Source organism: Schistocerca cancellata, chromosome 8 (assembly GCF_023864275.1).
Source record: "Schistocerca cancellata isolate TAMUIC-IGC-003103 chromosome 8, iqSchCanc2.1, whole genome shotgun sequence".
NCBI classification, from domain to species: domain Eukaryota; kingdom Metazoa; phylum Arthropoda; class Insecta; order Orthoptera; family Acrididae; genus Schistocerca; species Schistocerca cancellata.
The window spans coordinates 233620844-233648265 of NC_064633.1; the positions used below are offsets into that span (position 1 = coordinate 233620844).

General features: G+C 44.3%; 1 protein-coding gene across 1 annotated transcript in view; it reads right to left on the minus strand.

Annotated features, from left to right (window-relative positions):
• The window catches only part of LOC126095484 (mucin-3A), a 794250-nt gene that overhangs the window by 53296 nt on the left and 713532 nt on the right, over positions 1-27422 (minus strand). Inside the window, exons 14-16 of the mRNA XM_049910274.1 lie at positions 27248-27400; positions 27089-27205; positions 20424-20615 (exon numbers count right to left, since the gene is read on the minus strand). Coding sequence (XP_049766231.1) covers positions 20424-20615; positions 27089-27205; positions 27248-27400 — 462 coding nt within the window. The remainder of the gene's footprint in view (positions 1-20423; positions 20616-27088; positions 27206-27247; positions 27401-27422) is intronic.

Genomic DNA, 27422 nt, shown 5'->3' on the forward strand with positions numbered 1-27422 from the left:
GCGCTTGCATGCAATGTAAATGTGATTTGCTTGAAACCCAATCAGGAGAGAAACATCATAATAATGATCCAAATAAAGGTTAGGTACTTCTTGGGCATTATTTGGGATATGAGACTATTTCGGAACGAGAAATTTTACGAAAAAAAACCTAGGGGCTCATTCAATATACTAAATACACACGCCAAAAACAGTTTTGCATCACCTAGGTTCCAAGAGTTCCGGAAACTGTACAGAAAATTTGAATAGAGATCAACATAAACATCATTCCCGCCATTTTTATTGCTCATGAGAACCACACATGGCATGTTGTACCACCATACAGCGAGATCTTCAGAGGTGGTGGTCCAGCTTGTTGTACACACCGGTACCTCTAATACCCAGTAGCATGTCTTCTTGCATTGATGCATACCTGTATTCGTCGTGGAATACTATCCCCAAGTTCATCAAGGTACTGTTGGTCCAGATTGTCGTACTCCTCAACGGCGATTGGGCGTAGATCCCTCAGAGTGGTGGATGGATCACGTCGTCCATAAACACTCGTTTTGAACCTATCGCAAGCAAGTTCTATAGCGTTCATGTCTGGATAACATGCTCGCCACTAGTCGAGCAATGTCGTTATCCTGAAGGAAGTCATTCACAATATGTGCACGATGGTGGCGCGAATTGTCGCCCATGAAGGCGAATACTTTGCCAATATGCTGCTGATATGGTTGCACTATAGGTCGGAGGATGGCATTCACGTATCGTACAGCCGTTACGGCGGCTACCATAACCACCAGCGGCGTACGTCGGCCGCACATAATGCCACACCAAAACGGCAGGGAACATCCATCTTGCTGCACTCGCTGGACAGTGTGTCTAAGGCGTTCAGCCTGACCGGGTTGCCTCCAAAGACGTCTCCGACGGTCGTCTAGTTGAAGGAACATGTGACAATCATCGGTGAAGATAAACTGACGCCAATCCTGAGCCGTCCATTCGACATGTTGTTAGGCCCATCTGCACGGCGGTGCATCGTGTAGTGGTTGCAAAGATGGACCTCTCCATGAACGTCGGGAGTGAAGTTGCGCATCATGTAGCTTGTTGGGCACAGTTTGAGTCGTAACACGACGTGGCTGCACGAAAAATATTATTCAACATGTTGGCGTTGCTGTCAGGGTTCCTCCGAGCCATAATTCGTTGGTAGCGGTCATCCACTGCAGTAGTAGCCCTTGGTCGGCCTGAGCGAGGCATGTCATCGACAGTTGCAGTTTTTCTGTATCTCCTCCACGTCCGAACAACATCGCGTTTGTTCATTCCGACACTCCTGGACACTTCCCTTGTTGAGGGCCCTTCCTGGTACAAAGTAACAATGAGGACGCGATCGAACCGCGGTATCGATCGCCTAGGCATGGTTGAAATACAGACAACACGAGCCGTGTACCTCCTTCCTGGTGGAATGACTGGAACTGATCGGCTGTCGGGCACCTCCGTCTAATATAAGCTGCTCGTGCAAGGCTGTTTACATCTTTAGTTGGGTTTAGTGACATCTCTGAACAGTCAAAGGGACTGTGTCTGTGATACAATATCCACAGTCAACGTCATCTTCAGGAGTTCTGGGAACCGGGGTGATGCAAAACTTTTTTTGTTGTGTGTAATATTCATCATTTTTAAAAGCATTACTGAAAATATCAGTGATCCGAATATAATATTTGAAAATATTTAGAACAGGCTAGATGACACGGCACATTTTTTGAAAGGCGACCAATTTCGATCATCAAATTGTCGTCTTCGTACCTACACCATTTTGATGGACAATCGCTGTGTATGGAGCAGAAAGCTGTAGACTATCATCATTCAGCAGTCACCTTTCAATAAATGTGTCCTGTGATCTAGGATGTTATAAGTACCTAGACTGTTGTAAGTATTTGTTTCACTCGATGACTTTTCGTCAGTTACTGAGAACAGTGAGCTTACTGACGAGAAATTACGAATGCAGTGTCGCAATTGAGACGATACGACATAGGTACGCAATTTGATTAGAAATCGCTTGTGAGGAATGGTGTCGAAATCGTTCTGAAAGTCTATAAATATGGATTCCAGTTTTACATCCCCTGTCGATAGCCCTCGACACTTCGTGTGAATAAAGAGCTAGCTGTGATTCCCAAGGCCGATTTCGTGCTGAAAATTTATCAGTAGAGAGTTGTTCGAGGCGGTTCATTATATTTCAATACAGTAGGATTGTATGTACCGGAATACTAGTGCAAATCGATGTTAATGATTTGGGTCTGTATTTCAGCAGATTACCCGTATTCCCTTTCCTCAGTACTGTTGTGAGCTGTCGTGGTCGTGCGGTAGCGTTCTCGCTTCCCACGCCCGGGTTCCCGGGTTCGATTCCCGGTGGGGTCAGGGATTTTCTCTGCCTCGTGATGGCTGGGTGTTGTGTGATGTCCTTAGGTTAGTTAGGTTTACGTTGTTCTAAGTTCTAGGGGACTGATGACCATGGATGTTAAGTCCCATAGTGCTCAGAGCCATTTGAATCATTTTGTTGTGAGCTGTGAAATTTTTCAGTATTTAGGTGCGAATTGCGGTTGCTTATGATTGCTAAGTATGGAACTATTGTATCAGCGTAGTATGAAAGGAAGCTAACTGGTATACGATCTGGATCGGAGATCTTGCCTTTATTAAGTGATTTAAGCTGTTTCGCTACACACAATAAGGTGACATGCAAAGCAAATGTAGACGTAGATTGTTTGTTTTATAAATTGGTAATTTCTACTGTCAAAAGAAGTAAACAGCAGTTTGGCGGTCAGGGTAGTAATGATGATTTTCAGACGCAATATGGGGCTCTGCTGTAGCACCCGCAACACTGCGGGATGCAAGTTTCCCGTATCTGCGGGCGTTGTCACAGCCGGAGTCCATTCATCCATGCATTATAAAAATAGAGTTACCGCTAATACTGGGCGGTGATGCATGTCGCTTCCGCCGCAGTAGCTTCATCATAGCTGTATTTATGCATGCATTTGTCGACCTGGATGCGCGCGTCGGAATTGCTTCAGTACCGTTTTTGTGATGGTGGAATGCACAATGAAAATCTGTTTGTGCGACGCACAACAGAAACGTATGGTTGCACGTAAATAAAATGCCTGATCACCTGCTCTCAATCGAGATAAAATAAATTGGATTGAAGCAACACGTTCTTGAACGTCAGTTCCCTAAGGAGAAAAAGGAAGTTCGGATCTATCGAGGAGAAGAATAAGATAAATTTTGTACAAAACTGGATAATTACTGGTGTAAAAGAAAAGTAAAAATTCTACTCTAATTTAAACAAAAATTTTCAGTCTTAAGTCTTAACATCTTCAGCTTACGAGAATAGGAACACAGAAGACGAAGAAAAGGTGGCCGCTGTGGCCGAGCGCTTCCGTCTGGAACCGCGCGACCGCTGTGGTCGCAGGTTCGAATCCTGCCTCGGGCATGGATGTGTGTGATGTCCTTAGGTTCGTTAGGTTTAAGTAGTTCTAAGTTCTAGGGGACTGATGACCTCAGCAGTTAAGTCCCATAGTGCTCAGAGCCATTTGAATCAACCCTATATTCCTTTCTCAAACGATTCACCGGAGGACCTCCTCATTTCTTAGTTTATCAGTCGAACTAATTTTCAACGTTCTTCTGTCGCACCATGTCTCAAATGCTTTGATTCTCTTTTTTTCTTGTTTTCCCATCATCCATGTTTCACTATCATGTAATACTGTACTCCAAATATACATTCTCAGAAATTTCTTCCTCAGTTTAACTTCTATATCTGATACTAGGAGACTTATCCCTTCCTTGTTTCGTGCATCGTGGGCTATTCTGCTACCCAGTTAGGAAAACTCCTTAAGTTCATCTGCTTCGTCATCACCAATCCTGATGTTGAGATTCTCGCTGTTCTCATTTCTACTGCTTCTCATTAATTTCGTCTTTCTTCGATTTACTCTCAGTCCATATTCTGTACTCGTCAGACTATTCATCTCATTCACCAGATCCTGAGATTTTTCTTCACTTTCACTGAGGATAGCAATCTCATCAACTAATGTCATCAGTGATATTCTTTCACTTTGAATTTTAATTCCACTCTTGAACCTTTCTTTTACTTTCGTCATTGCTTCTTCGATGTACGGACCAAAAACTACATCCATGTCTTACACCCATTTTAATCCTAGCACTTCGTTCATGGTCTTCCAATGCTATTTTTCCCTCTTGGCTCTCGTACATATTGTATATCACCGATCTTTTTTTTCAGAATTGCAAACATCTTGCACCATTTGACATTGTCGAGCGCTTTTTCCAGGTCGATACGTCCTATGAGCGTTTCTTGATTTTTCTTTAGTTTTGCTTATGTTATCAACCGTAAAGTCAGAATTATCTTTCTGATGTCTTTAACTGTCCTAAAGCCAAACAGATCGTCATCTAACACAACCCTTTCCTTTTCCACTCTTCTGTATATTATTCTCGTCATCAACTTGAATGCATGAGCAGTTAAGCTGATTGTGCGATTACTCTCGCACTAGTCGACTCTTGCTGTCTTCGGAATTGTGTGGATGATGTTTTCCTGAAAGTCAGATGGTAGCTCGCCAGATTCACACGTTCTACACACCAACGTGAAACGGCATTTTTTACTACTCCTCCCAATGTTTTTAGAAATTCTGATGGAACGTTGTCTATCCTTTCTGCCTTAATCGATCTTCTACAGCTCTTTTAAATTCTGATTCTAATATTTTGGATTCCCTATCTTTTTCGCTCTCGATCCCTGTTTCTTCTTCCATCACGTCATTAGACAAGTTTACCCTCTACTAGAGGCCTTCAATGTATTGTTTCCACCTACTCGCTCTCTCCCCTGCATTACCAAACGAAAATATTCAACCTGTTGCGTCGGTGGGATAAGTGCTTCAATGTACGGTGATTGCCTGATTGTTATACCGATTCTAGACTGTGTGGCTCTCGAACGGAAACGTTTTGATGATCCCTAATAGGCTACTTGCTAGAGAAAAACAGAGATTCGTAACATGTGGAGAACTATAGGTGAAGCCGCTATACACAAGGGCATGGAGAATGATTGTTGACTCCGTCTTTGCTGCTCGTATGTCCGTGCACGGTGCGTGGCAACAGACGGAGCTAACACAGTCGGTACTCGGCCAGCTCCCAGGCGTCCTTCACCTGTCCAGTGGGTTGGGCCGTGCCGTACCGCATGCCAGCCTCTGCGTTTTGAGGGCAGACCGCGCCCTGACGCCCCGCAGAGCACACACACACACACACACACACACACACACACACACACACGCGCGCGCGCTAGCACATACGTGTGCCTTGGCGCCGGGGGAATAGGCTTGACGCAACAGCTCTTCCCGGAATTACTATCGCCCGCATGCGTTGGTCACAGGGGATGCCACGTCCGTTCAGCTACATGCCACAGCATTTCACGCAGCACCTCAGACTGGGCCTGGATGTTCTTTCTCTTCTACCTTCAGCAACTTAGTCGATATGTCTGACTGAGAAGGAGCTACATTTCTCTCCACTTGTTGTAGTGTCTTGCCTCCTATTCTAAATTGTATGTCCGTAAACGGTGATTACCAGATGAATCCAGTAACTGGCAATGAACTGTAGCGGTTATTCTCACTCCAATGGCCAAGGTTCCATTATGAGATGCCAATTAGTATTCAAGAATGGAGGAAAGAATGGTAGGTTTAGTGTTAGAAGGAAAACGAGATCATTTGAGACGTAGCAAGACTTCAAATGGATGGCATATGACCAGTATCTCGACAGTCTACATCTACACATTACTCCACAAGACTCCTAACGGTGTGTGGTGGAGGGTGTTTCTGGTACCACAAACTGACGTCCTCTAATCTGCCACATTCGCGAATGGTGGGTGGGAAGAATGATTGTCAGTAAGCGTGTGCTTTTTTTGTGTGGTCCGCCTCGAATTCCTCTCCTGTGCCAACCTATTCATCTCAGAGTAGCACTTGCAACCTATGTCCTCAATTATTTGCTGTATGTATTCCAATCTCTGTCTTCTCTGCAGTTTTTGCCCTTTACAGCTCCCTCTAGTACCACAGAAGTCATTCCTTCATGTCTTTAAAGATGTCCTACCATCCTGTCCCTTCTCCTTATCAGTGTTTTCCACATATTCCTTTCCTCTCCGATTCTGCCAAGAACCTCCTCATCCCTTACCTTACCTTACCAGTCAATCTGACTTTCAACATTCGTCTGTAGCGCCATATCTCAAATGTTTCGATTCTCTTCTGTCCCGGTTTTCCCGCAACCCATGTTTCACTGCCATACAATGCTGTACTCCAGATGTACATTCTCAGAAATTTCTTTCTCAAATTAAGGCCTGTGCGTCTGTATTAGCTCTAATTTCTCGAATTTTCTCGACGTTCCATTCGCGAGATACGTGTGGGAGAAAGGAGTACTGTGTCCATTCCTTACCAGAAAGTGTTCCCTCGAAATTTCAATAGTTAAGCTCACCGTGATGCACAACACCTACCTTGTAACGTATGGCACGTAAGTTTATTGAGCATTTCTGTAACGCTGACGCGCCGCCTAAAAGATCCAGTCACGGAACGCTCCGCTCTTCGTTGGATCTTCTCTATCCATTCTATCAGTCCAACCTGGTAAGGCTTCCATGTTGATGAAAAATACTGGAGAACAGCTCTAAAAAGCGCCTTGTAAGCCACTTTCTTCGGGGATGAGTTACACTTCCTTTAGATTCTTCCTACGAATATCAGTCTAACATCTAATTTTCCTACTCTATTTTCGTGGACATCCTACTTAATGTCACTCTCGATAGCTACTCCCGGATATTTTATGTTACATCCTGTTTCCAACACCATTGTACCTGTCTCCTTATAACTCCATAGGCACAGTGATTGTGCTGATTGGACTGCTGGTAGCACTTTAGAACGCACTGGTGACAGCTTCCGCTAATGTCATGCGATTTCTTACAACCACCCTCTGCAGTGATCGACGGTCCTGTCCTGTCAGTATGTGAAGTCTACCTGGTGTTGGTTTCCCTGTGGCTGTCTCCTCACGTTTCCAGTTCTCAATCACATATCAACAGTTGACATGGTCAACTTTTGAAGGTTTAAAATGTCTGATGGATTCGTTATTCAGATGACATCCTAAGTTAGTTCACATCCTAAATCACTGAGTTCCCCTGATTGACACATTCCGCTATTGTTTCTTCTTCACTGACAGAAGAATACCACCACCTCCTGTTATGCTGGCGAGTCCAGCTCTGGTAACATCTACAGGGTGTTTAAAAAATGACCGGTATATTTGAAACGGCAATAAAAACTAAACGAGCAGCGATAGAAATACACCGTTTGTTGCAATATGCTTGGGACAACAGTACATTTTCAGGCAGACAAACTTTCGAAATTACAGTAGTTAAAATTTTCAACAACAGATGGCGCTGCGGTCTGGGAAACTCTATAGTACGATATTTTCCACATATCCACCATGCGTAGCAATAATATGGCGTAGTCTCTGAATGAAATTACCTGAAACCTTTGACAACGTGTCTGGCGGAATGGCTTCACATGCAGATGAGATGTACTGCTTCAGCTGTTCAATTGTTTCTGGATTCTGGCGGTACACCTGGTCTTTCAAGTGTCCCCACAGAAAAAAGTCACAGGGGTTCATGTCTGGCGAATAGGGAGGCCAATCCACGCCGCCTCCTGTATGTTTCGGATAGCCCAAAGCAATCACACGATCATCGAAATATTCATTCAGGAAATTAAAGACGTCGGCCGTGCGATGTGGCCGGGCACCATCTTGCATAAGCCATGAGGTGTTCGCAGTGTCATCTAAGGCAGTTTGTACCGCCACAAATTCACGAAGAATGTCCAGATAGCGTGATGCAGTAATCGTTTCGGATCTGAAAAATGGGCCAATGATTCCTTTGGAAGAAATGGCGGCCCAGACCAGTACTTTTTGAGGATGCAGGGACGATGGGACTGCAACATGGGGCTTTTCGGTTCCCCATATGCGCCAGTTCTGTTTATTGACGAAGCCGTCCAGGTAAAAATAAGCTTCGTCAGTAAACCAAATGCTGCCCACATGCTTATCGCCGTCATCAATCCTGTGCACTATAGCGTTAGCGAACGTCTCTCGTGCAGCAATGGTAGCGGCGCTGAGGGGTTTCCACGTTTGAATTTTGTATGGATAGAGGTGTAAACTCTGGCGCATGAGACGATACGTGGACGTTGGCGTCATTTGGACCGCAGCTGCAACACGGCGAACGGAAACCCGAGGCCGCTGTTGGATCACCTGCTGCACTAGCTGCGCGTGGCCCTCTGTGGTTGCCGTACGCGGTCGCCCTACCTTTCCAGCACGTTCATCCGTCACGTTCCCAGTCCGTTGAAATTTTTCAAACAGATCCTTTATTGTATCGCTTTTCGGTCCTTTGGTTACATTAAACCTCCGTTGAAAACTCCATCTTGTTGCAACAACACTGTGTTCCAGGCGGTGGAATTCCAACACCAGAAAAATCCTCTGTTCTAAGGAATAAACCATGTTGTCTACAGCACACTTGCATGTTGTGAACAGCACACGCTTACAGCAGAAAGACGACGTACAGAATGGCGCACCCACAGACTGCGTTGTCTTCTATATCTTTCACATCACTTGCAGCGCCATCTGTTGTTGAAAATTGTAACTACTGTAATTTCGAAAGTCTGTCTGCCTGGAAATGTACTGTTGGCCCAACCATATTGCAATAAACGGTGTATTTCTATCGCTGCTCGTTTAGTTTTTATTGCTGTTTCAAATATACCGGTCATTTTTGAAACACCCTGTACGAGCGCTATTCGGAAAGTGTGGTCCGTTAGGGCGCTAAATGGAAACCACAGTGAATATGCAATGAATCTTTGCACAGATGTGTTGGGCAGTGTCTGTAGTATGACCGTCTATGGCGTCAAGTCTCTGACCGTAAAGACGTCTAGAACAACAGTGTCTCCCGCCAGGTACAAGGGCCTCTGAGAGGTTTTGACTGACATCATGCAGCCCACATAACATAACTGTAATGGGTCTCCTCCTTCATGACAGTTCACGGTCGCACTCTGCAGGGGCAATGAAGATACTCCTGCAGCGTTTTCGTCGGAAAGGTCTTCATCACTGACAATGCAGCCCATAAATGGCTCCCCCTAAGTTTCATCTCTGCTCACATGAACCATTACCTATCAAGACAACAATATGACACAGACAACGAGCTGTAGACCGGCATAGAGAATTAGTGGGAACCACAGGCGGCTGCCTTCTATGACGAGGGTATTGGAGAGTTGGTGTAACGCTACCACAAATGTCTAAGTCGGAGCGGCGACTGTATAGAGAAGTAGCTGGAAGGTGTAGCTCATTGGTGCTAATAAAAGATTTTTGACTTTTACAATTGCTTTCATTTCGCGACCGATTGGACCCTATTTCCCGAATAGCCCTTGAAATCGTAGATTCCGCACTACACACGAAGTTACGGGTTTAAATGCAGATTATTTTTGCCACTGAGGTCAGTGTACTGAAGAGCATTATATAAGTACTTACTTCATTCGCAGACTAATCATTGTAGCTGTTAATAGTAGTATGTTTTTAAGTTGGTCGGTGCCTCCAAGTGCATGTGGCAAAAGCAAGCCATTAATGCTTATTTATCCCTTGACAGCACGTCAGCTGTTTGAAAAAAAGTGGTTCAAATGGCTCTGAGCACTATGGGACTTAACTTCAGAGGTCATCAGTCCTCTAGAACTTAGGACTACTGAAACCTAACTAACCTTAGGACATCACAAACATCCATGCCCCAGGCAGGATTCGAACCTGCGACTGCAGCGGTAGCGCGCTTCCAGACTGTAGCGCCTAGAAGCGCTCGGCAGCTGTTTGAAGTGAGGACGCGTGGAGGCAAGATGGCAAGATGGTAAGCCTACTCTGACAAACGTAGTCCATTTACGAGGAGAATACGGAAAGTGCCATTAGCAGATTTCTAAGAAACTTCGCTCACTGGAAGAGGAACCAAAATAAACAAACAAGTGTGCTGACCTACCCGCAGATACTGGACCGTTTCTGAGAAAATTTTCAACATACTTAAGATATCTTTTAGCGAATGATAGGCCCAGCCTAATTAGTGACCGTCACATTTGCGTCCCTTTTCATTTATCTACCCATGTCCGTAGTAGGTTACTACACAAATGTTCCTTATCAAGTCAGGGGATAAAAGGGCGTTATATTACTTGCAAAATTGTATTTCGCATCAGGTGTCATATTTATTATAAAATATGTGTCTGTATGGTATTTTCAGTGGCTATAACCTTCTGAACCTCTCATCTTTTTATATTTCATTCTTATGTCAACCCTTATATTTTGTTCTTATGTTTATTCTTCAGTAAGATTTGGTGAGTTCCCTTGCATGATACCGATCACAGAAACATTTTAAACATAGAAATTCCAATCACCACAAGCATCGTGGGAAGGCAGCCTTGTCACAGCACCATTTCTCCGTATGAATCTCAGCCGACAACGAAATGTCGTTATAATAGCTGAAGATCACACGGGTTGGTAGTGATGTAGGGGAAAAGTATGCCTAACGGACCACTTTTTCGGAAATTGGCGTTTGCAATTGATTGTAAATCATAATACATTGCAGGAACATCATCGAAAACAATGTCAAATAATTTTTTCGTTTATTTTCTTTTTTCTTTTTATTTGTTATTTCAGTGACGAGATATGGAATTGGCAGGCTAATAAGAACAATGTTATTTAAATATAATGTGGAAAACGTTTTTGTAATAACCTTCTACGGACACAGGTAAATTAATGAAGAACAAAAATAAAAGTAATAATCGGGATTCGAACACGGGGTGCTGAAATGTGAAGCCGCAACGCCAGCCACTGAGCCACCGCCCTTTTTATTTTTGTTTGTTCGATGTTGATCGTTGGGTTTGGTCGTTGCCGACGTCATATGACCTCCGTCAAAGTTTGTTTGTTAATCCTTCAACTCAGTTTTTTTTAATTACAGAGGCGAACCAGCTCTCTGACCGAACACGATGAGCTACCGTGCCGGCTGTGCTTCGGATGGACTGTTTTCTCGCTAAAAGGTACATACAGTACCTCGAAAACTTTGTTCGTAGCTTTCTCAGAAACGGTCGAATATCTACGGATAAGCTGAGAGAAATTTTCGCTTATTTTGATCTCTCTTCCACAGAGCTAAATTACTGGAAAATCGGGTTAGGACACTTTTGTGTTCTCCTAGTTAGAGCTGCAGTGACGTCCGCCCAGAAATAAAAAATCGAGTAATAAATTATATGACGTCTTTGCGGGAAGATGTTAGACGCAGACACAAAAAAAGTAACACACCGAAGTGGATACATATTAAGTTACCAATGGTCACAATACTTGCACTTACACCCCTAAAACTGTATTTAGGGGTGGTCGGATACGTTTGATTAGATGTATTTCTTTCATCAACGATTTTATTTTAGCATCCAGGAATTGTTTCCCATTAAAAATTAAGAGTTACAGGTGGCTTCGAATTATTGAAAACATAAGATTGGATTTCTCTAAAATCAGTTTAGACTAAACTCATTCCAAAGATGTCCTATCAGAACTAAGAAAAGAGGAAATTCAGTCCGATGCATTAACTGAGTGGTCAGCACGTCTGACTGCCATACAGCGCGCCCAGCTTCTATCCGCGGCCGTGTGTGTGAAATTCGCTCCGCTCGGGGACTAGATTTTGTGTTGTCCTCACCATCATTTCATCATCATCGACGCGCAAGTCGCCCAGTGCGGCGTCAACTGAAAATACTTGCAACTCGGCTACCGAATTTGCCAGTTGGGGACTCTCAGCCATCAATGCCATTCGATAATATCATTTTATTTGAGAGGAAATTCACGATATTAGAGTTTGAAACTTCTCCTGACTCGTGCTCCTTTTGGCTCACGCGTACTTCTCGTCGGATGACCCAGCCTCCAGCAGCCTTCTGGCTGGGTAGTGTAACCGCGATAGTGTGAAGTGACCTCGGACGAGCGAGCGGCGGATGCTATCGGGCGTTTTTCGAAATGCAGCCGCGAGAAAAGCCGTGAAGCTCCCTCCCCTTGTGAAACGCTGTGAGCGGCGTGCGCCAAGTTGTGTCGAAACGCGCGCGCCTCGGAGGCGACACACGTAAAGAGTTTTGTGCCGGGAGCTGGTGAGGCGTCACACGCCTTCTGGCGGCCACCTCGTTCCTAATCTGAAGTCACGCCGCCACCAGCGCGGGCCGAAACTCAGGATTTACGACGTCCAACACCGGGGAAGAAGTAGCGGCCGCGGCGGATGCAGAGCTATGGGGTTGGGGCGGGAGGGGGCGGAGTAGGAGAGAGAGGGGCCGAGGAAACCAGAGAGCGCGTTTTATTTGTTCTGCGCTCCGGGCCGGCCAAGTTCCTGGTGGCGAGGCTTCCATCGGATAGAAAACTCGCGGTAACTCGAAGTTAAATGGGGGCGCAGGCGCCGGCAGGCAGGCTGGTTGGGAAGCGGTGCTGCGGAGTGTGTCCGCACCACTGGGCTCCTTCTTCTGTCGCCAAAATTGTTTGCTCTACTCCTAGCTCAGGATTAGCGCCTTTACCGGCAGATTTAACGTCCAGGCTCCTTTGCTGAAGTGTAAATTCTGCGTTGTGGACCAGTACGGTGGGCGGAAGTTTTTCTCTTTTACTGCGTGGAATCAAGTACTTCTGATCGGGCAATCAGCCACTGACAACAAAAGGTAAGGAAGCTATGCTACGACTTTTTCTGTACGCTGTATATAGCACTAGGCTACAGACAAATGTGAGTAAAGTACTGGGCGATTAAAATTAAAGTGCAGCCACTCTCACAAGTCCGATGTGGGCTGTAATTATCGTTTTGGCAGCGGAACTTGGCAGATTTGCTAATGCGTTGACACAGAACCGATTTACGCTAGAATAAAAGTTAGTCCCCATTTTTTCTCTCCAGGTGCAAATCTGTCACTCTGCACTCTTGGTATAACGGCGTGACACCCAAGCCGTGATACGAGTGAACTGTATGGCTACCGAGAATAGAGACTGTATGCTGTTAATGAAAATATTATATTGATGCAGGTAATTACAGTGGTGCACTAACAAGGACACGGCACGACCGTGGGGTCGGGGATTTGTCCACAATTTTGTGTGGTGAAAGAGGACCCCTAACACCTCACGTGGTTAAAATATTAGGACGCACTACTCGGAAAATCCCGAGAAAAATCGATCCAAAGTTTCTTAGGTGCCGTATGAGTATAAAATGTTAGTCCATTACCGAGCCACCGTTTGGCCTACATGGTTAGCGTTCAGACCTTTATACCAGAGGTCTCGGGTTCGATTCCTTCTCTTGGACTTTTTTCCTTCTGTTGCTTGCAAAATTGCAGCGCATTGTTACAGGAGAATCGTGACATTAATTCCCGGTAAGATTGTATAAAAATTCATTCTATAATTCACCATCAATTATCGTCACTAATATTCCGAGACATATTTAATATTCCTGCTTTGCCTCAAAATTATCAGAAACTCAAAACATTTTCGTAAATGTTAATGGGGCATGTTTTTGTACAGATTTATTGCAAACTCCCTGTGATTGTAAAAAATCCGCTTTCAAATGCTGCGCAAGAGGTCGCAAAAACTATTGCTTTGTTTGTTTTTACGATAATTACCACTGCGGTTCTTGTTTATAATTATTATATGTATAAAAATTGAATGTTTCCCAATCGACTTTGCTATTCTGATTAAAAACCCAATGTTTTTCCTCATATACTTTACAACGATAAATGGAAAGCCCACCGCCGTGAATTGTGTTGTTGGACAAAAAGAAAATAATTTTTATTCGATAATGTAACTAATTTGTTAAAGATAATGTAGGTTTGGCAAACTTTTTGAATAATTGGTGGAATAACAAAAGAAAATGAAACAGGAGAAAAAAAAGTGAAAGAGGAGGAACCGAATCCGAGACCTCTGGCGTAAGAGTCCGAGACCTAAACAGCTACGCCAGACGGCGCCTCGGCAAAGCGCTAACATTTTATACTCATACCGCACCTAAGAAACTTTAGATCGATTTTTCCCGGGATTTTCCGGGTAGTGCGTCCTAACATTTTAACCACGTGAGGTGTTAGGGGTCCTCCTTCACCACACAAAATTTCGGACAAATCCCCGACCCCACCGTCGTGCCGTCTCCTTGTAAGAGAGTATCAGCTACTGAAAGGTCTGAGCAGAGGCCCCATGTTATTAAATAGTTTAAAGAAGGTGTTACTGAAATTCTAAAATACGGGTAAGCTGGTGTGGCACCAGGAAGAGGAAGGCGTCCTGTCCCGGTAAAAGTTGTTGACGACGTTCCTTTTGCTGTAGCTCGCCATGCAGGTCTCGCGCAGCGGGCAGTGCCAGCGCTCGTGTTGTGTCAATAGAATTGTCCATCTCATGGTCAACAGTACGCAAAGTTTTGCGGTCTGTTTTATACTGGTATCCCTAAAAGATCCAGACGGTGAGCAACTGAAACCGTACGATATGCAGCAACGTTCTGAATCTGCTCTTCGGTTTCTGGCACTGATCGAAGTTGTCGAAATGTGGCCGGACAAGATTCTATGGAGTGACAAGGCACATTTTATACTACACGGTGCCGTGAATACACTTAACTGCCGGATTTGGTGTTCTGTTAAGCCGCGTGTTGTGCACGAAGAACCACTGCACGCGCCATATTTGACTGTGTGGTGTGAGTTTCTAAGCACTTTTACGCTTGGTCTGTTCTTCTTTGATGAGAATATATCTAGTGGGCCTGTCAGATGTACCATGACGTCAGCAAGTCATCGAAAGCTCCTTGTACAGCATGCGATTCCTGCTTTGGAAGAGGGCAATTGCGTGGAAAACACTGTTTTCATGCGAGGTGGGGCAACACCTCGTGTCACTCAAGCAGTAAAAGATATTTTTAATGCAACCTTCTACAAACGTGTTATCTCCAGGGTTTCTCGAGATGCGGTGCCTGCAAGACCACGTGATATAATCCATGCAACTTTTGACCCTGGGGATATCTAAAAGAACTGCAAGGACACCTGATCTGAATCCATACGCGTTTTTGCTCTGGGGTAATCTGAAACACCACCCTTACCACGGACACATTCAATCTCTGACTGATCGGAAGTCCAGTATACAGGAACATACTGCTCACATTTCACCAGAACTGCTGGGTACGACTGTTGATCACGTCGTTTTACGGATGCACCATCACGTCGACGTCTCCGTTGCTCATCCTGAACACCTCATTTATTTAATTTATTCTGTCCACGTCCCGTTCCTAATGCATTACATATGGAAACATTTCTATACGTCTTTCTTGCATTCACAGCGCCTGATTTACACCTGGGGCACAAAAATAGAACTAAGTTTTTTTCAAGCGTAAAGAGGTTCAGCATTAGTGCATTAGAATATCTACCAAGTTTCACTTTAATTGTAACACCCGGTGTAAAAAGAGCCGTCACAGTTGCAGAAACACGCCCCCAACTCACCGCGTTGCTTGTGGCTCCGTGGCTGAGCACAAATTCTTCGATAGAACTCCCCTTCGGCGACTTGCGTGCCCCTAATCTAACTCAATTATTGAATCTGGGAAAGGATAAATACAGTTTAACGTGGAATCCGAACCACATGAGGTACCTGGTGACTCCTCACATCGTCAAAAGGTGAAGGTAAGATTGAAGACAGATTGAAAAATTCCGAAGTCCGGCCGGGCTTCGATCCCACGACCTTTCTGTTTCCAGTCACACGCTGTTGGCTCTTTTTCCTGTTTATTTCCTTTGTAGTGTTTTCGTGATTGGTTCTGTGCGGAAGTCCCATGACAGTTTCCTAATTTCATAGACGAGAAACCTCACTCAAGTTATATATAGGGGGTGGCGAATCCATTGACCGAACAAGCAGACCTACCGTGCCGAATTGACCACCAAGCCCTATCGCTAAATCATGAAAACGAAATGATCGGACGTCACAGTCAAAACCAACGACATCTGAGGAAGATGCTGAGAAACAAAGAAAACAACAAGCCAAGAATTGCCAATTTGTCTTTCACTGGCTCAACATCTGGCTAGACTGGTAGAGTTTTATGCAAACATGACACCAAGTATATTTCACTTTCGTCAAGAAGGATAAGAAGTCTTCTTTGTAGTATTAAAGACGAACCAAGTCTCCGAAGGGCCAGTGGGTACCTCATTCCACGCAAATGTCGCAAATCCTATGTGGGTCACAGAGTATTCGAACAATCGAGGAAAGGTGCAAAAAAACATAAGCGACGCGCCCGACTAAAGCCACAAAGAAAATCAGATGTCCCCTTGCACTGCCTGAAATGTAATTGTGAAATGAAATATAGCCAGTATTCTGGAGCAATTTAAAACTTCTGCTACAGTGTTATTAAGGTGTCTATCGGAACAAAAATGTCGGAGAACGTTCTGCACTTTGTACTCAGGTGGATGGCGACTATGTAGAATATCTGAGGCATTAAAATCACCATCTTAGCTTTTCTCTATTTTATTATTAGACCAGTCTCGAAATTTTTTGAACGGCCGCATTAATAGCGAAATGCGCAATAGCAACGTGCAAGATAAACAAATTTATGGATTATTACTACATTCGTTAGGTTCAGAACAATTAGGAGCAAAATAGCGATTCTCAAATGTTAGTGCATATGATGATAATGGAATTTCTCAGCCTCTCATACATACATACATATGCATGTACCACTTATTTAAACTATATGAACTATGATATCGATATAGGCATAGTGAATGGCAAGCATATATAAACGTGTCACGCTAAATTTGCATAAATTTTGTAGGGATAGATCTATGGTTGACAGCAGCTTGTTAGATGTAAATAATTGGAAATACGATAGTTAACGATGATACGGAACTAACACTTATCAACAGCAAAATGGCGATGGACAATGTACAGTGAGAATAATTTAAATTTTATTAATATCCCGCCGCCATAAAGATAGTGTCCTCAAATTCTATTCAAGATGAATTTAGGGTATTAGTTTCCTTTATGCGAATTCTTTCCTTTAGCGAACGGTAAATCCATCTCCATACAAATCATTATTTCTTTGGTATTACCGTCATTGTGGCGAAATAATCAGTTGGTATATTCGTCTTGGAAATTTACACAGATAATTTTAAAAATAATTTTTCTACGATACTGAGAGCTTTTCTACATGCACGTCCCAACAGAAGGAAGTATGCTCTACATTTAATGTTGTATCTAAGGTGCGGTCACGGTAAAGGGAGTAAGATATATTGGCATTCAACGCACCGTCCACGTCCAGATGATCATAGACGGCACACACACTCGTATTTGTTGAAAGACAGGCTAGAAAATCGATCGTGGATTTCAAATCTAATCGTCCGTACCTTTTCCTTGGCGGTTTAGAAAACTACTAGAAAATAAATTACGATTATGGGCTGATGTTTGTTCTCAATTCTTCCGAAAGTCCAAGCCCTTAACCACTGTACCGCTTTCGCTTAGTTTATTAATAGATATGCGATAATATTCTCGGTACACTATCGCTTTGACTAAACAAACGCATTATAAACATATAAATTGATGTCTCACTTTGGCTATGATCAACTCAGGATTGTAACGACTAAGGATTCTGCGGACTCCGAATGGATACCGTGAGACTTCTGAAAGTTCTGAAGTTCTGAGCCCCACGTAGTAACACATCCCATTGTCTTTTTTCTTCTTTTCGTTCTTTCCGTGTTACTTACTTGCACTGAGATTCAGGATCCAATCTTCGCACCAAGAATCGATTAGTTACAAACTATTACACCGGCACCTAGTGATACTACCTTGTTACATACCACTGTGTAGTCCACGAGGAGGCTCAGTGAATTACCAATGCTGTCCATCAGGTCGTTTGTATGGATTATAGGCATTTACTACTAATCTTATCGTATCACCCTCAAAGTACTCTCTGCAATATGTCCAACTCTGACTATGTCTCGTAATTGGTAACGTTGATTATGACCTGTCTGTTATTGTGTCTTGAATCCAGTCACTTAACTGACGTAGTATGAGGTGATACTGTAAGTCAGTATCAGACCAAATGAGTTGTCTGAGGCTTTACCGACGTAATAACTGCGTGAAAGGTTTCTGGGCGTTATATCTGATGGCGTAATGGAAACTGCACAATATTTCTGCATTACAATTTAATCATATATTTATATGGAACACAAGCATATGAATTCCCTGACGCATTTCAGCCACTAGCCATCTTAAAAGCACATGAAATACACTCCTGAAAATTGAAATAAGAACACCGTGAATTCATTGTCCCAGGAAGGGGAAACTTTATTGACACATTCCTGGGGTCAGATACATCACATGATCACACTGACAGAACCACAGGCACATAGACACAGGCAACAGAGCATGCACAATGTCGGCACTAGTACAGTGTACATCCACCTTTCGCAGCAATGCAGGCTGCTATTCTCCCATGGAGACGATCGTAGAGATGCTGGATGTAGTCCTGTGGAACGGCTTGCCATGCCATTTCCACCTGGCGCCTCAGTTGGACCAGCGTTCGTGCTGTACGTGCAGACCGCGTGAGACGACGCTTCATCCAGTCCCAAACATGCTCAATGGGGGACAGATCCGGAGATCTTGCTGGCCAGGGTAGTTGACGTACACCTTCTAGAGCACGTTGGGTGGCACGGGATACATGCGGACGTGCATTGTCCTGTTGGAACAGCAAGTTCCCTTGCCGGTCTAGGAATGGTAGAAGGATGGGTTCGATGACGGTTTGGATGTACCGTGCACTATTCAGTGTCCCCTCGACGATCACCAGTGGTGTACGGCCAGTGTAGGAGATCGCTCCCCACACCATGATGCCGGGTGTTGGCCCTGTGTGCCTCGGTCGTATGCAGTCCTGATTGTGGCGCTCACCTGCACGGCGCCAAACACGCATACGACTATCATTGGCACCAAGGCAGAAGCGACTCTCATCGCTGAAGACGACACGTCTCCATTCGTCCCTCCATTCACGCCTGTCGCGACACCACTGGAGGCGGGCTGCACGATGTTGGGGCGTGAGCGGAAGACGGCCTAACGGTGTGCGGGACCGTAGCCCAGCTTCATGGAGACGGTTGCGAATGGTCCTCGCCGATACCCCAGGAGCAACAGTGTCCCTAATTTGCTGGGAAGTGGCGGTGCGGTCCCCTACGGCACTGCGTAGGATCCTACGGTCTTGGAGTGCATCCGTGCGTCGCTGTGGTCCAGTCCCAGGTCGACGGGCACGTGCACCTTCCGTCGACCACTGGCGACAACATCGATGTAGTGTGGAGACCTCACGCCCCACGTATTGAGCAATTCGGCGGTACGTCCACCCGGCCTCCCGCATGCCCACTATACGCCCTCGCTCAAAGTCCGTCAACTGCACATACGGTTCACGTCCACGCTGTCGCGGCATGCTACCAGTGTTAAAGACTGCGATGGAGCTCCGTATGCCACGGCAAACTGGCTGACACTGACGGCGGCGGTGCACAAATGCTGCGCAGCTAGCGCCATTCGACGGCCAACACCGCGGTTCCTGGTGTGTCCGCTGTACCGTGCGTGTGATCATTGCTTGTACAGCCCTCTCGCAGTGTCCGGAGGAAGTATGGTGGGTCTGACACACCGGTGTCAATGTGTTCTTTTTTCCATTTCCAGGAGTGTATATTAACCCAAAGTATGCTCTTTTGAAGCGATAATTGCCCTAAAATGTAAGGAATTTAATAAAATATTTGTTCTAGACAAAAATATAATGAAATTATATAGTGTGTTTAAAAAATAATTTTAGAGACTTTGGAGACAGGTTTCGTACAGCAAAACAAGACAAAAACGTTCAGTAAACATGGGCTCTAAAATGCATGTATTACGAGCTATGAGCATGTGTTCATCTTCCCTATTGTGTATAAATGCTCTTAGCTCTTAGGATACTCATTTTAGAGCGCATGTTGATAGACTTGTCTTCTTGTTTTGGTACCTAATACTCCATCCCAAATTATGAAAAGTACACAGCTTGCAGTAGAAGATACGTGTTTCACACTATCGAAAATGAACAAGGTATGCATTTTAGGGTCCATGTTTACTATACTTTTTTCTTGTTTTGGTGCAAGAAAGCTGTCCCCGAAGTAACTGAAAGTAATTTTGAAACACCTTATATAAGAACAGCTGCGGCCGCTGCACCTCATTTGACGTTCATGCAATGTATTTCCACTATATCTGCGAGACTGCATCTCGTCATCTCCGGTCATACCTGAAGATGATAAGTACCTGCCTCGCTGAAACATTGGGCAGTTACCACGACACCATCCGAGGTGTCTCTCTAGATCTTTCAAGAAATATGAGACTACTGTACAGAAAATCAAAGATGGCTTTAAAGATGTTCCACTTACCTGGAATGTGTACGGCGATTTGATGGTGGCTATCTCGTAGTAGACGTCCTTGAAGTCAGCGGGAGTGGAAATCTCGACTTTGATGGTCTCGGCGACCGGTGGGGAGGCGTCTCCGTCTGGGTTGGACACCAGTGTCGCCCTGTCCTCAGACGCCAGCTGCTGCTCCGTCTCGCCCTGGGGCAACGGTCCTTCCTGATGACGCACACACCAGAAAACCGTTCAGACACACGCAGTCTCTCAAGCCGCCAGCCCCACCAAAGACTAGCATCTCTGGATAGTTACGTGATGATCTGTGACTTACGTTTTATATCCCAGTTGTAATTGTAATCTTATGAGTTTGAAATCAAAGTACGTTATATTAGTTACCAAGTCTGTATTTATTTTTATTTAATGAAGTATTTTATACAGGATTCTGGTTGGGTGAAGGAATCTGAGGACTGCTCCTTGGAGTGCCGATCTGCTCTTTAATTATCACCTCTTTTAAGCTTGCGTCAATAGAGTTCCGTTCAGGTAGGAAAATTAACGGCAGGGTTCGCATTAATTAACTTGACCGATTTCTGCTTAGACAGCAGGGTAGGGAAAGATCCAGCTGTTGTGGTGGCGGATCCGACACATCCGGCCACTGTAAGGTAGGGGAGGTGCAGGATGACTGCTGAAGTTTACTGACAAGAAGAACTTTTAAGCTACAGACAGTGAGTCCGCAAACGATCGTATTGTCGACTTAATCCAGTTCCACCACTTTTTCTAGAGTACTGAATAAGAAAATCAGCGCATATTCAACTGGCACGGCCACTTCCAATAGACGAAATGTACAGCGCAGCACGTGACAGCAGACTAAAGCGGCGACCCCTCCGGAACTAACGGGTGGACTTACTAACTTCACATTGTTGTGGTTACAGTGAACGAACCAGATTTTTCACCAGTAACTGTGAGTCAGGAAGAGTTTAACGGCTGTACTCTCCGACAACACTACGGTGAATTTATGTGGATGTTTTCTCTGAAATTAGTTAATACTGTAGAGGCCTTGGCTTACTCGTTTAGAGAAATTTCAGTGCAACTCTTCTCGATTTGTGGCTGTGTACTGCTGTAACAAAAACCAAATTTATACCACTTTTGGAAATACTTTACGTAATCATATGATCCAATATAATGGTGCCACTTGAAGCACTGCCCGAAGTTTTCCAAAATGCACGATGATGAGGCCAAAGTAAATTTATTGATACCAGTAAATATTGTTTTCAGTACGCTGTATCTCAGATAACAATACCTGAGGGTACTTTCAATTCAAGGCAATGTCATTTATTCAGCTAAAGAACCCAACAGGCTGTATCTATTACGCATGTGTTTGGAGTGTTGTGTAACCAGATGAACGATACCCTGAGATTTCGGATTTGTTCAACACGTAATGAATTTTTTCTCAATATTAGGCTAAGTCTACACGTTCTAGTATCAAATTCAGTGACAAATAAAATGATCAGCAAAGACTTGCACACATTCTGAAAAGAAACTGGTACTTTTAGTAGCAAGACTGTAATGCAAATGTTTTGTTGAAGCTAAATTAAATATTAACAGTCTGAAGGACAATGAAAATAAGGGGTGAAGTAGAAACTTCTGCTCCAATGTTGACAACGTTGTCCCTCTGTAAGAGAAAAGCTGTATTATACTACACATGTATTAAACACTTACAGTAAAGCAGTTTCGGCGACGTCACGTCACGGTCCAAGAAACTGCATGACGATCTAGAACTTTATTTTTGTATGTAACAGTACACAAATTTTAGCAGAGTTTGTCGCCGATAATACACGTGTATCAAACACTTACGGTAAAGCAGTTTCGGCGACGTCATGTCACAGTCCAAGAAACTGCACGAAGACATAGAACTTGTTGCAGTTAGTGGCAGAACTTGTCGCCGACTGCTAGCGCTTAGAGGTAGTGTGTGTAGCAGTTTACTTGGAGTTCAGTAGATGATCTGTATTCATACCAATACCTTTCAAACTGAAAGCAGATGATCCAGCGAAAGCTTACGAGCAGCAAGCAGCGAAGACTAATATGATCTACAACCTGGAAGCAACGCAGGGAAGTGACAGTTTCCTCAACCTGTGACATATGTAATATATTTAATGCTTTGTTCTGTGTATAACTACCGTTCCTATTCACAACCATGTTTTAGAGGAATACCATAGGCCTGAAAAGCCGTATTTATCGTCACGCGAAAGAAATATTCTGCTAAATTTCATCACAATGCGTCGAGGTCACGGCGGCTCTTTTGAGGAAAGAGGAAAATTTAAAAATAAATTCGTATAATTTTACTAAGACCGCATCAGCTACTTTTATCTGCTCTGTTATTACGTGACAACAAAATCGTCATGTGTTTCTAACCTCAAATATCAAAGGTGCTCCTTAAGGGTGTAGCATTGGCAAACTACATTATAAAATCTGTAACTGAGTATCCCCCTTAACAGAACCATTAAAAAAAATAGAAAAGAGAAAATAAAAAGTAAATAACTTTCTTAGCCTTAAGAATAGCGTTCATTTGTTACAATTCTCATAATCAATGCTTACAGAGTTGCTGGAAACTGTCAAAGACATTTTCTTAGGTCATCAGTCGCTACACGGCTCTCGACAAACACCACTTTTCTATGCACGTGTTTGCGCACTGCAGACGTATTGGTAGGCTACCCTCCTCCGAAATAAATGAGTAGTAACAATGTGCATGCCTTTTGATGATGGTTTACAGGACAGTTTCATCTCGATCACCGATTTCGAATTAACTGGCAGGAATTTTCACCCTCGGTGCCTTCGGTTCATGATTCAATATTTGCTCACAAATAGGAAATAGATCTTATGCTCATCCGAATTGGTGCAAATTATTGCGCTAATATTATTCTTTCTGTTACTTGATTCGTCGACTATCAGTCTCATGGACAGCTGGCGAAACAGTGCTAATATACGTCAAATTCTCCCGTTGTTACCGGCCAACACCTGCAAACCACTGCGAAATGTGTTGCAGAAGGTGTCGCTGTGCTTGTTGACCACTGAGTAGTGTCTGGAGCGTGAACAACTGTTACCTTTTATTTCACGAAAGCTTTTTAAATATTTGTAATCAAAATTACTGATCAGAAGTTCGAGAAACGTGAACCTGCATCGTATTCGCTTCCATCGCTATGTTGATAGTTCGTAAGAAAAATCTTTCCATTCTACTAAGACACAATTCTGAGCACTTTCTAAGCTCCCTTGTCCGCACCAATCTAATTTGGCTGTGAGTAGACTATTTGACGTGTCTTTTAGTGCGCATGTGCGCATTTTTATTAGCAGTTGCTGTTTCGATATTGATATATTCAGCGAACCTTTCTTAAATGCATTCTTTTGCCTGAGGACGAACATCTGGCGTTCAAGAAAGGTAACTGATTAATCTCTGTTTTATTGCTAAGAAAACCCGCCACACCTGATTTAATGTACGTTTTGTTACAGAAAAATCGTTTTCTTTGTAATGAACACCATATCAGGTGAGACAGAAAATTCGGCAACTGTCTCCGTAACAAATTATCACAGAATTGTACCGGTATGAAGAACAATCGTCTCACATGACACTAAAGGCACATTCCGGAATATTAGCACCACACAAACATGTGGCCGACCGCTTAACTTGAGCACAGCCAGCATTCGACAGCAATTTTTTCAAATAAATGACTGACATTCATATTTCCGTACCCCTAACTGTCGAAATATTCGGACTTGCTACAAATACACTCCTAGAAGTCCCTTCATGATGGACAGTAGAACAAATTCTGTCTACCCATTGCACAGAATTGCAACTTATGACCAACTAAAGGCATCAAAATTATATCTAAATTTTTTTTTTTTCAAAATTTGATTTTTATAGCTCCATCTATGTTTCAACGTACGTATGCATCTTGTCTTTATCAACGTGGAAGTGTTGTTTAAAATACCTTTCTCGTAACACCATAATGAAATTTAGCAGAAAATTTGTCCATCGAAACGTACTATGTGCTTTCAGTGGATTTCATGATTTGAAGACTTGAACTCACACTAACTTCAACAGCAAGCGAAACCCACAAGCTGCTAAGAGACAATATATTGGCGTACTCCATTATTCCGATCGTGGTTTTGTTGTCAGCCAGATTGTCTCTAAATGATACAAATAGTATTGGTTTGCCTTAGAAGATGCATTCCCATCCAAAATAGCATAAAAGCCAACGTTTCTCAGTTGGTTTGCAGCAGAGCATACAATGATTAGACATGCAGCATTTGAGCGCGGCAGGCGTGATGCTTTTGCGCTGAGCCATAAGCCAAGTAGTGAATTGTGTTGCTGCTCAGTGCTCTATGGGTGGATGGTATGATAGCGTGGCACGATTCCATGAAGAATGAAAATGCACTTTATGTGGAAAGATGGAAATATCAGGGATATATCATAGCCTCTCTGGACGCATTCGAGCGAAATAGTCATGAGAAACGTATCAATATTTATCTTTTAGGTGTGTAATGGCGTAACTGTGTTAAATGTTCCAACATTTTGACTATTACTGGAAATGGTCTTCATCAGAGTGCCGATGAATGCTGCTGAATTAGTACCGCTACATCTCTGTCAAAAAATCTGAGACTTTTCTCCTTAATTATTCAATAACACGTATGTCATGGAAGTCGTTTTACATCTCGAGAGAGTGGCCAGGTGTATTGCGAGAGCGTCTGAGGTCGTGGGCGGGGCTTGAGTTCCAAATGTACTTAATAATTTCTTACGAATACGATCACTGTCACACATTTTAATGAAAGCGTACAACCTGTCTGACTATGAACGTACACTATTGTGCAAAACTGAAGGACGAAAGTAAGTTTCGCATAATGTAACACTGTCAAGTAGCATAGCTCGATGAAACATAGACCATACATAGAAGGAAATGATACAGTATAGTACAGAAGGTTATTACAAGAAATACTCAAAGAGACTAACAGAAATGATACTTTTATCCGACGCGACGACAATTATTACGGTAGAGCGATAGCGATTTATAATGCTACCATGGACTTTGCAAAACACGGATATGGTTTTTAAAAGCGTCTTCAATCACAGCGGACAGCACAGTACACTCTGCAAAGTCCTTCCATGCTGGCTAAACCGTTGGTAAGGAATTCTTGTAGTAGGGCGTTCCATTCTTTCAACACCACGATTGGCAACTGCAGTACGTCTATTAACACATTACACAGGTACTCATTGGGTCTGCGGTTGGGGGGGGGGGGGGGGGAACGGTAGGCTAGTCCATTCGGTGGATATCCTTGTACACACTTACAATTGGATGCGGTCGCGCACTGTCATCCATAAAAACGAAGTCAGGGCAAAACAGAGCACTAAAAAGCGCATATGGCGGATAAGTACAGTGTCCAAATAATGCCGAATGGTGAGCCTACCACGCCCAAAAATTTGGGACCATGTTCAGAAATCTGGGAGTCAGTAAATCCACGTAACATTACGCGTCCCACGCTATAACCCCTGGACCACCAGAACGAGCAAGTTCGAGAATTTTCCACGGTACATTACGTGTTCCCCTCTCTTGTCATACGAGGGTATGTAACGCACTCAGGAACATTGTCGAACATGATCATTTTGGTGGTACAGGTGCTATAGCGAGGGAAGCATAGCGTTGCATGGGCGTACTGACCTCCTAATTTTTGAACATAGTGCACTCTGCGGTCACCGGTACTGTGACGCTATACTCTATTCCCTATGTGCGTCTTTTCAAGTGCGTATCCGACATTGAGCTCATTTTTATGGATGACAGTGCACGACCCCCTCGAATAGCGCACGTGGAGGAGCTCTTGGAATGAGAGGATATTCGGCAAATCGACTGCCGCGTCCGTTTCCGCGACGTAAATTCCATGGACCACGTACGGAACGCGTTGGGGAAAAAATACAGCACGTTTGGATGCAAGCAACCACCACCCAACACTTGTCAACCACGCTGGTGGAAGAATGGAGCGCCGTGCCATAAGTCAGCCTTGTCGGCAGCATGGGAAGACGTTGCAAGAAATACACTACTGTCCGTGGCCATCACACACCCGACTGAAAACCATGTCCCGCATTTTGTAATGTCGAGGGGAGCATCACAAGTCGTGGTGATTGTAGTGTAAATATTGTCTTTGAATAAAAGTGTCATATCTATTCGTCTTATTGCTTACTTCTTCGCTATCTTCTGTACTATACAGCAGCAGTTCTTTCTATGTATGGTCCAAGTTTCATCGAGCCGTATTACTAGGCAGTGACTCATCACGCTAAAGTCAGTTTCGTACTTAAGTTTTGCAATCCACTGTGTAAATTCTAAATTGGTAAGACATATTCTGGCACTGGGATACTGATAAAGGCAGCCTGCAGCTATATCCGAGACGCAGGGGATACTTCACGCTATGAAGCGTCCACGCCCAAAGTCGTCTACAGAAACTGGAGGCCTTCAGAGGTCTTTAGTTGAGCAATTACGTAGCTGTGTGAGGTTTCCGTTGGTGTGTGGATGCGCGGCTGGTGGAAGCCGGAGGGTGGGTGTTGCGTTGGTGGGGGTTAGGGGTGTAAATCCCTTCAGGGCTGTGTTTGGGTGAGTGGCTGGGGGAGGTGCGAGGGTGGGGGTTGGGGGTGGAATGCGGAGGTCGCGGAGGATTACCAGGTCGTGGTCGGCGTCGGTGTCGGCCCTCGAGAGTGCCTGCGGCTCGGGCTGCAGCGGCGGCAGCTGCGGGGTGGCGGCGGGGGCGAACTGTTGTTGTTGCTGCTGCGCTGCGGAGGCGGCGCTGGGTGGCTGTGGCGAGGTGGCGGCCTGTCCCGCGGCCACGCCGTTCTCCTCGTCCTCCTGCTGGCCGCGCCGGATGGTGACGCGCGGCTTGGGCGTCGTCTTGTACTGCCAGCGGCCGCTCGGCCGGTTCAGCTTGAACTTGTACACGCTGGTGCCGGCGGAGGCGTGCTCTGCCGCGGAGGACGCCTGGGGGGGAAACCGACGGTGC